At 42.2% G+C, this 10299-nt stretch overlaps 1 protein-coding gene across 2 annotated transcripts; it reads left to right on the plus strand.

Moving 5' to 3' along the window:
• The first annotated feature begins 571 nt into the window (after nt 1-571).
• foxo4 (forkhead box O4) lies at nt 572-10065 on the plus strand. 2 transcript variants are annotated; one of them, XM_084085994.1, is made up of 3 exons: nt 572-3003; nt 4003-5514; nt 6211-10065. In XM_084085994.1, exons 1-2 carry the CDS (start codon nt 2581-2583, stop codon nt 5482-5484), a joined length of 1905 nt encoding a protein of 634 aa, XP_083942120.1. In that variant the 5' UTR covers nt 572-2580; the 3' UTR covers nt 5485-5514; nt 6211-10065. The 2 variants fall into 2 exon arrangements, with proteins under 2 accessions (XP_083942120.1, XP_083942121.1); XM_084085995.1 differs by having other exon boundaries at nt 4003-5510.
• The last annotated feature ends 234 nt before the right edge of the window (nt 10066-10299 follow it).

Genomic DNA, 10299 nt, shown 5'->3' on the forward strand with positions numbered 1-10299 from the left:
CAGGGGTTCAAGTGGATATTTTCAATCTGTCCTAATGCAAACTGACATACTCTCAAGTTTTCCTTGTGACATACTATCTTATTTTTACATCACGTAATATGACATAAATGTAAGGTGCCATAAAGTAACAAACAATGTCATTCAGGGGTGCTGTGGATGAAAAAGAATATATTTAGAGGGGTGCCCTGAGCCAAAAAAGCTTGACAACCACTGGTCTAAGTAGGCTAGTTTTGACATCAAAATGAATGAAATGAGCTAAATAAATATCTGTGTTCTAGAATGCGAGGATTATTTTGATTCAGAATACTGACAATTTGACAATGTAGTCGTCTTTGTATTGCTGGTTTTACTGCCATTGGGTAACTCATTGGTCATATTAGCTTTGTATGGACAGGTGTACACGTTACATAACGTGTTATCGCTCAGGTAAACCGAGGTTGGTTGGTTCCCTCCTTCTTGTTTACGTCCCAACTGCTGTCACATGACTGACTCCAATTCCCGGCATACCCCCTCGGCGCGCACGCGCAGAACGCGTCGTCTGACAGTGGTAAACAGACGTCAGAAGGGAGTCTTCGCCTCGAGTCAAAACACACACATACACACACACATACACACAGAGGGGGAAAAAACCCAAACAAAAACAAAACAAAAAGATACACACGAGCGGATATTCGGACGCGTCCAACGGTGCAGAAGTCGAACAAAACTCTCCGAGTGACCGAAACGGAGCCACCAAAGTACCAACCCGCCTGGAGTTCTGCTTTTGTGGACTTTTTTTTTTCCTTCCCGAGGATTTCAAACAAACTGTGTAGTAGCCGCAGGACAGGGAGCTGCTAGCTAGAGCTAGGCGGCTACTATCGTGGTTGGTGGGTGAGTTCGGACGGAGACGCTCTCTCGGGACGGTTTTAAACTTTGAGAAGTTCGTCTCGTCAGTGCTTCGTTTGACCGACCACTTCGGTGTGCGAGACCACCGGGGTCCGGCCCGGCGGCCCGACCTCCCCCGGTCTCGGTTTACCAGGCGGTGGGAGGCTTTTCTTTTTGGCCGTCCGAGCATCGTGTCGAGCGGAGGAGAGAGAAACATGGCAGTCCTCCTCGGTGACACGCGCCTGCCCACAATGTGGCTGAACGGCCAGACCTGAACGACACAAAAACAACCCGCTTTTACTTTGGGTTTTCTTTGTTTTTACCCCCCCACACACGTAGCTTGACTTTTGTCTTTATCACCCTTTCTGTCTTGTTTTTTATTATTATTATTATTTAACGTTAACTTAACAACCATAAGGCTTTGTTTAACTTTTATTGCGTTTATTATGAAGGGCCACCAGACAGTTGGATAATAATACGTCCTCATTGGTTTGGTTTTTTTTCCAGCCCCACACACGTTAGCTTGACATTTGTCTTTATCCCCTTTTTGTCTTTTTTCATTATTATTATTTAACGTTAACTTAACAAACAAGAAGGCTTCTTAATAGATTCGTTTGTTTAACTTTTATTGCGTTTGTTATTAAGGGCCAACACCAGAGACAGTTGGATAATAATAAGTCCGCATTGGTTTGGGTTTGACTGAGAGTTTTAGGCTCACAAAAGTAAGTTCATGTGCAATTTAGCGAAAACACGGACAGTTATATACATTTACCCCCCTTTCTTGGTTACGCCGGCGAACAAAATCATTTTGCTCAGATAATCAAGTGCATCGGATTGATTTTTGGTATTTGTTTTAGGTTGATTGTCGGATTAGTATGATTTAAAGTCGAGGTTTTGCTGTAGTGTTTTAGACCATGTGGAGGATCTAAACAGACATCACGTTGTTTACAAGTGGAGACTGAGCGGCTCCGTTAAGAAGCTCTTTTGTAACAGTGACCCACTGTGGTGGCTGGATTTAATCCTTATTTGCCTTCATAGGTTTAGACTAAAAAAAAAGTACGTTCGCTCGTTTGTAAATGACAGAAAGTGGTATGAGCTTATATATTTGACGAGAATGGTACAAAGAATAGTTTTTGTTTTAAAATTGACTACTTTTTAGTAGCATTCTTCCCCCAGTATTTCCCCCAGCGAACAGATTTTTAAATGAATTAAAACGCATGACATTGGTTTAAATTTGTGTAATCTTACTGTACATTTCTGTCATATTTTTTTATGACAAAATCATATATATATTTGACACCCAAGTGTATTAACATTCATTCCCACCACGTTCCTTTTGTTCTTTTATCCAAACAAAGGAATCCCCATCCAAGCCCTCCTTTATGTAAATCGGAAGGTTTATGATAGTTACTATTAAGGAGATTATTTAGGTTCCCCTAATCTCCAATCTCAGGATTAACTGAAGCTGTTGGTGTATTCAGATTATTGACTTTTTTTCTAGGGCTCTTATTCACCCCCTAGTGGAGAAAACATAATGTGTCAGAAAATATAAACTCACAATATTTTTTTTAATACTAAATCGACCAGAATCAAACTATTTATTTTGTTCAGCTTTTCATGTTTTGATCAATACCTCTCTGGTCAGTGTTGTGGACTTGTTTGTAGCATAACTACTTCATCTCAGTGGGTTTAAAGTGACCCAACAAACCTTTCACTATGGCGGACTCATCGATGCCACCGATAGACCCGGATTTTGAGCCTCAGAGCCGACCCAGGTCGTGCACATGGCCGCTGCCGAGACCTGACATCTCGGCTGTCAAACCGGAGGGCCCGGAGTCTGCAGCTGGGACCCCACCTGCCGACGAAGACAAGCAGGACGTCCAGCCAATCACGTCCGAGCCTGAGAAAGTCACCGTGTCCGAGGGAGGAGTCGTCGTCGCCGGAGGAGCCGCGACGCCTCGTAAGGGCTCTTCCAGACGCAACGCCTGGGGGAACCAGTCTTACGCTGACCTCATCAGCCAGGCCATCGAGGGCTCCCCGGAGAAGCGCCTCACTCTGGCCCAGATATACGACTGGATGGTGAAAACTGTGCCTTACTTCAAAGACAAAGGGGACAGCAACAGCTCTGCAGGGTGGAAGGTAAAGCATTGTTTCTCAACCTGTGGGTCGGGACCCCCAGGGTGTCCCCTACAAGATTTTTTTGGGGGTCCCCAGATGACAGTGAAATGACAATTTGAGGACTTTTAAGACTTTAAAAAAAAACGGGAGAAAAAGACTATCAAGAGTAATCAACAAACTATAGTACTATAAAAACTGGTCAAACATCGGCCAAATTGTCAAATAATATAAGACATATGCAACAATTGTGAAAATAGCGTTGCGAGGCGTTGTGAGCTTGTAGATCGGCTATTTTCACAACATTTATCTGTGGAACTGAGTCAAACTAAATGCAATACCTCAACTCCTACAATTCCAAGCGCTTGTCAGGGCAGGGGGTCCCCAGTTAAAATATGATTATTTTTGGGGCTCGTGGCCTGAAAAGGGTGTGAACCACTGATATAAAGGATATAATAAATAAATAATAAAAATACATATATCCCTCCACACCACAAAAAATATCTATGCTGAACTGACCACATTGGTTTAGTTTGTATCATAAAGTGTTATTGATTGAGGTTTTGTCAAAATCCCCTCTCCAGACTAGTGTCAGGACTGAAAAATGTAAAATGTATGTATATCTCATATGCATGAGAAAACATACATTTACATTACCAAAGCAAGTGTCAAAAGCATAAAAAGACAATTTAAGAAAAAATGGGGAAAGTATGCACAAACACCAGCACAGTATATAACCACAATGATTTGGTAAACAATGAACTCCAACACATTAACCACATTGACTTAGATTACAATTTACTTCAACACAGTATAACCGTCTCATTTTTCTACTTTGTAAAGGTATTGAATAAAAGAAAACCCTTCAGCATTCTTTGAGTTGCAGGTTTTTAATTGTTGTTAATGTTAATTCATTTGTAAAATAAACAAGCTGCTAAGTAAAATAACAAAGCTGATTGCATTTAGCTGCACATGGCTTCCTTTGTAATGACCCCCCCCCTCCTTTCTTTTTTTTCTTCTCAGAATTCAATCCGCCACAATTTATCACTCCACAATAAGTTCTTGAGGGTTCATAATGAGTCAACAGGGAAGAGCTCCTGGTGGATGCTGAATCCTGAAGGAGGGAAGACAGGGAAGGCCCCCCGTCGCCGTGCGGCCTCCATGGACAACAGCAGCAAGCTACTGAAGAGCCGCATGAGGGCCAAACAGACCAAAAAACAGGCTGTAGCCGCGGGCCTGGCAGTGGCCGGTGGATCGCAGCAGGGGGATGGCGGTACCGGCTCAGGTGGAGCGGACAGTCCCAACTCCTCCCAGCAGTTCCCCAAATGGGGAGTCAACAGCAGCAGTCCTTCGTCTCGTGGCAGCCTCGATGACCCTGACATGTGGACTAGCTTCCGGTCCCGTACCGGCTCCAACGCCAGCACGCTGAGCGGCCGCCTGTCACCCATCGCTCCCGGGCAGGAAGAGGAGGACGATCTGCCCGAGGAAGGCTTGATGGGGAGCTACTCAACTCCCACCCTCACAGAGACCCTCATGGAGGAGCTAGACCTGATTGATAACCTGACGCTGATGACAGGCCAGCAGGGTGGGGCTAGCCCCAGCACTGCTCCCCCAGCCCCCCCCACTCCATTGCCCTCTGCCTCCACCCTGCTGCCTCGAGGCTCTAGTTTCCCCACTTTCCGTCCACTGCAACCATCCAACCTCCCACAGACCTCCACACAGACCGGGGGACAATCGTCCGCCTCACCATGTGGAGCCAACAGCGCCAAGCCATCAAACTTTGGCAACTCCCTGTTCAACCCCCTGCCTGGCCCGGGCTCTCGTGGGAGTGGTCATTATGGCGGCCATGTTCCCTCCAGCCTGGAGGCTCTGCTGACCTCAGACTCCCCTCCACCCACTGATGTCTTGATGACCCAGGTGGACCCTCTTATGCCTAACCCAGGAGGGGTGGGTTTGATGGGACTGGGCGCCATGGTGGGTGGAAGGCCCAAACCCAATCAGCTGCTGTTGGGTAAGGGTCTGGAGCTCAACACAGTGGCACCCCTGGTGCTCCAGTCTCAGCTACAGTCCCAACAACACCATCTACACCACCATCAGCACCCCCACCAGCACCATTCTCAGATGGGGCTGGGGATGATCCTCCCAGGCGTGGTCCAGGACCCCTCCCAACTCTCCGCCCTCAAAGCCCAGCATGCCCAGGTGCCAGTTATGGGTCTCCATCATGGAGGGGCCATCTCCATAGCCAATGCCAGCGGGAATATGCAAGGCATGGGTCAGTTTGGAACGCCACCCTGCTTCCTGCCCAGTCAGGACCGACTGCCCACAGACTTGGACATAGATATGTTCACAGAGAACTTGGATTGTGACGTGGACTACATCATCAACAGTGACCTCATGGATGGAGATGGCATTGATTTCAACTTTGACCCCATACTTCCTGGAGGTCAGGGTTACCCGGGGCCAGCCACCACGCAGAGCTCCACCCACAACTGGGTTCCCAGCTAACTTCTCAATGAACCACACAATGTTAGGCAGGTAAATTCACAATGAACCGCACAATGTTATCCAGAAATGAACCACACACTGTTAACCCGGAAAGCCAAGAATTTGAAAGATTTCATAATTTAACCACATGAACCTGAGTGTGACGTCCTCGTTCTGGGCATGTCATAGTAGGGGAACATTTTGCAAAATTGGCAAACATTCAGCGAAAATGTATTCGACGTACAACAAAGTATATAGTGTTTGATTGGAATACTGTAAAATACTGTAAAACTGTTAAAAAAAAAAAAAAACTTCAGCTGTGCTGAAGATTTTCTTTAGTAAGGACACGTTCACACTATCCTCTTGAAAAATGTAAACAAAATAAGCACTACCCCTTTTACATTAAAACCTATGAGAAATGACCAAAAGGCCACCTTTTAAAGGGCACTGGTCTGGAGCTTTATACATTTTTTTATTACAGAAGTTCGGAATAGTTTTAACTTCTTTCAGAAATGCAAATATAACATTGACCATATTTTATCAGCTGCTTAGCCTGAATTAAGCTTTAGGCAGCACTTTTTCTTCACAACAGGCATACAGTGTGAAGTTGTGAACACACCCTAAGCTAGCTCCTAAGCTCTCCTAGCTCAAAATTGGTTAAAACACTTCCAAATACACCATATTGACAGAACCTCCAGCTGTTAATTACTATGAATTATAACAATGTTTTATCATGTTGTCTTGCAGGTGGTGATCCCCCGATCAAGATAACCTCATGAAAAGATACAACAAAGAATATAACACTCTGTTTAGGACTCAAAGACAAAACCGGACCTCATGTGCCAAGACATGCCGAGGACAGGAAGAGGGTTTTGGTTACTATGCACAACTTTTTCCTCCCATTTTAACACTTAAAACGTAGTTCGGCTGCTAGGCTTTGTTTTTTTTTTTCTTCAATCTTAACCGATATTTTTGAGAGATGTGTGACACGAAAGGTTTCAGAGTGAAAAGACAAATCACAACTAACAGCTCCCGTCTGCTTGGAGTTAAAATTGCAATTATTCGACACCAGAATAGCTTTAGGGTGGATGTGGTACCCATAACCTCCATGGCTTTGGTATTGACGAATTGGTGCGGTTCGGAAGAACAGTGTGTGAGTTTTTGGTGAAATGGCCAGTTTTCCATAGAACTGTAGTTTCGTGAACTATTTTCTAGCATGAAATGCCAGACCTTCAGTATGCTGTGTGGATATCCACGTCAAGAAAGCAAAGCTCTACTCTACTGTGCTTTCCTCGGTAGAAATGTAGGAGACGAAGCAACTGTCAAATCTGAGGCGTCCGCTTGTGACCTCGTGGCGACGGTTGGAAGATTAAAGTCACGGACGACACTGGGGTTTCAGATGCATGATGAGACACTAGCTACACAGTCTGACCATGTGTACTGCTAAATGGTCACAAGGTGGTACGATAATGTATGATTCTGTTTCTTTCTCATTTAAGAGAGAGATGAGAAAAAAGCTGATTGTTATTTTCAATGAAATCTGGTGATATTAACAGTTAGAGGTTATGTATTTGCAGTTTGGCATTGGTGACTTCAACCCAGTGTGCTAAAGTGATGGCTAGAATATCACTTGGAGGGAGTTTTTAATCCCTGGTGTGCAGTTAAACTAACAAAATGAAGAAATGTGATTTGTGAATTCATACAAGGGGGCATTCAAGGGTAAATTTAGATTTGCCAACGAGCAATTGGTTGGTCAAGTGTTATATTGTCTTGGGACAGCAGCATGTCTCCTCTGCTGAATGGACTACCTGATTCATATTTCTTTTCTGTCCCCCTCCTGTGGAGCCTGTGCATTTTCAAAGCACTTAGCTTTTCCTGTCATGTGATACACATGGGCACCGAAATTAGGAGACTACAGGCCTCCCATGTTAGGTTGTATCATTTCAGCAGAGAATTTAAATAATGTTATGTACACATTTTACATAAACATAACACGCTATGCAGATGTTATCAGGAGAACTAAATGAAATCTTTTGAAGGACATTTTAGAGATCACTTCTTGAAGGGTTTTGCTATTTAATGTTTTCCTGGTAATATTGTCGTATATCCCTTTGAATCAGGGACACTGGGGCTTCATGTGAGAATAAACTCACACATTACACTTTGTTATACAAATACTAACAGACCTTTTCAAGAAATTATTACAATGTGTGTGAGTTTAAAAAAAAAGAATATATTTGACTATAGTTTTAATATACAGTTTAGATGGAGGTAATAAATGAAATATTAATACATATGAATATATTACTAATCAAGAAGCAAAGTGGGTTTTTTTTTACATTGGAGAAAACAATTTCAGATAATTTTTAACGGTAATTTTCTATACTTTTATTTTTGTAAAGGATGTGATGCATGTAGATTTTTTTTATATAACCAAAGGAACACTACAGATTGCATGGCAGTTAGGGTTAGGGCGCTTTGTATTTAAGTGTAGATACGCTTGCGAGATACGCCTATTTTCACAAAACCTGACGCTGAAAGACAAAGGCGTACGAGGCGACCACGTCAGCTTCACTTCCCAACAATTTGTCACTTAGCTTCTGGTCGTCGATTGTGAATCTGAAATTAAAAAGATATGTGCTTGAAAGTGTGGTGAGGCTAATAACATGGCAATGTCTCCCATTGTCATTAAAGCTGAATCCTCATCTCAAAAAATGGATATGATGCAACAATTAGCTCTCAGGGCGAATAACGATAGAATATCAACTCTGTACAAGAGGAATCAGATGATTGCAAAAATAGTAATATATATATGTATATATATATATATACACACAATATTTTCTCTGACCGAACAGCCCATTGTTTTATTCTGTATTCCAGAGGATGATATATTTTACATTTAGTTAATTGAAATTTAATCTTGGGAGCATCTCCAGTCACACATACTGTATATCAGTACTAGCCTTTCCTTTAGGTAATTTTGACTGCCAATATTGAACACACTTGGTAGCATCACATGGACTTTGTGATCTTTGTTTTCCCCCTTTTTACTTAAGAATTTATGTTTTGTGTTAGCCTAAGTTTGTATTTAATTACTTGTTCATAACTGGAGAAGTCTGTTTGATGTCTTTCTTTTTATCAGAACATTTTCTCCAGGAATGCATCCCTGCAGTTAAGCCTCTGTTAACCCATTTCACTGTAGCCATGTGGATGTCAGCATATAACCGTGTATAATTTAAAACACTCTTGACTGGTGCTAGATGTCATTTATGGCATATCTTGTGTATGCCATGATACGACGGGTGCATTTCTATGTAGATTTCAGGGCCTTCAAATGACCTGTATACCACACAGCGATGTTGAAATGGTATTAAGCTAGTATATTAGTATACAGTCTATAACCCCATGTCCCATTCTCTTTTTTTAAACGTCCCAAAACCCATGTCAATTAACCACTCAAGCCGTATTTTCTTTTGTTTTCCTGCAAGTAGCTGATCTGCTAAGCGGCAGCATTAAAGTGGTTAAAAAGAATTGATTCAGGTCAAATGATCATTTTGTGTAAAATGAACCAAATGGGACATTTGATTTTTCATATCTTGTGAAATGACAAAATAGTTGTAGTTTTTATATACAACAAACCCAGTTATTTTTCTATTTTCTTTTACTGCGAAGCTTGAGCAGGGCTTTAGACATGCCATTGGTTAGCGGTGTGAGTGGATGTGAATGAAGCCCGATATACTTGTCACGCACCAGATCTACAAGCTCACAACACCACAGATGTGATGCATTGTGAGATTGTAGATCAGCTATTCTCTGCGTAAAACGGAGGATGAATTAAAGGAGTACTTCAACCATTTTTAACCTTCTCTTCATATAATTGGTCCTCATTAATGCTCATAAGATGGTACCATTTTTGTCTACTCGCTCTGTGTCTCAGAGGTGGGCTGTGGACAGTTCTGAAACCTTACTTCAATAACATTGTTGCGGATTACAATCTATTGGAAACTAGGGCCTTTCTCTTCCTGGAAAGTTAGCACACTGAAATTGTACTTGCATCAATAATGTTTAAATGACCACTGATGATGTCATGGGAGGAAACCGATATTGTAATTAGAGTAAAGCTTCTGAACTGTCCACAGCCCACCTCAGACGCAAAGCAAGTAGACAGAAATGGTACCATCTTATAATGAACTTAAGTGAGGGTGCCCAATTATATGATGATACAGTTGCAAATGGGTGAAGTGCTCCTTTGACATCTCTGCAGAGCTGAACGCATGGCTGAAGTCTCCCCTCTATGTACTTACTGCTTACTTGTCTTCATTATTTTCTTCAGTTTTGATAAAAGTAGTACTTAGTTACTGTTTTCTTTTGAAATTAAAATTTCCCCATTTGATACAGTATTTTAAAAGGGTTTTTCTATGATTTTCAGTAGGGGGGAGGGGGGTTGTGCATAAGCCAATTATGTTTATTACTTTGAATTACATTGATAGCTTTTCCTTTTCTTCTCCCCAATCTTTTCTTTACAAATTGTAAAGTCAGTCAGAGATGACAGTAAACACAATTCTGAACAGTGGAAATAAAGTTAATCTGTTTAACCCATTCGGCCAAAGCCATTGATTTGAGTTCACGTGTACAGTTCAGTTCAACACGTTCATACATACAGTGTTTGAATATAACCACAGCTTGGACAGTTACCTTAGAGCCACTAGAGGGCACTGTTATTTAAAGAACAGACATATTGTGTTGACCTAGTTATACTGTAGGCCTATATCAGTGCTCAAAGTAATGACACCCCATCCCATGGAAAGAAAACCATTGTCATGTAAGTATCAG

This window comes from Gymnoscopelus microlampas (assembly GCF_963454915.1).
Source record: "Gymnoscopelus microlampas genome assembly, chromosome: 18".
In the NCBI taxonomy this organism is placed as follows: Eukaryota; Metazoa; Chordata; class Actinopteri; order Myctophiformes; family Myctophidae; genus Gymnoscopelus; species Gymnoscopelus microlampas.

What these genes read in the sequence shown, in the direction of transcription:
- foxo4 (XM_084085994.1), top strand. Translation starts at nt 2,581, where the DNA reads ATGGCGGACTCATCGATGCCACCGATAGACCCGGATTTTGAGCCTCAG. An exon ending in ACAGCTCTGCAGGGTGGAAG is followed by an intron (nt 3,004 to 4,002) that starts GTAAAGCATTGT and finishes TTTTCTTCTCAG; the next exon opens with AATTCAATCCGCCACAATTT.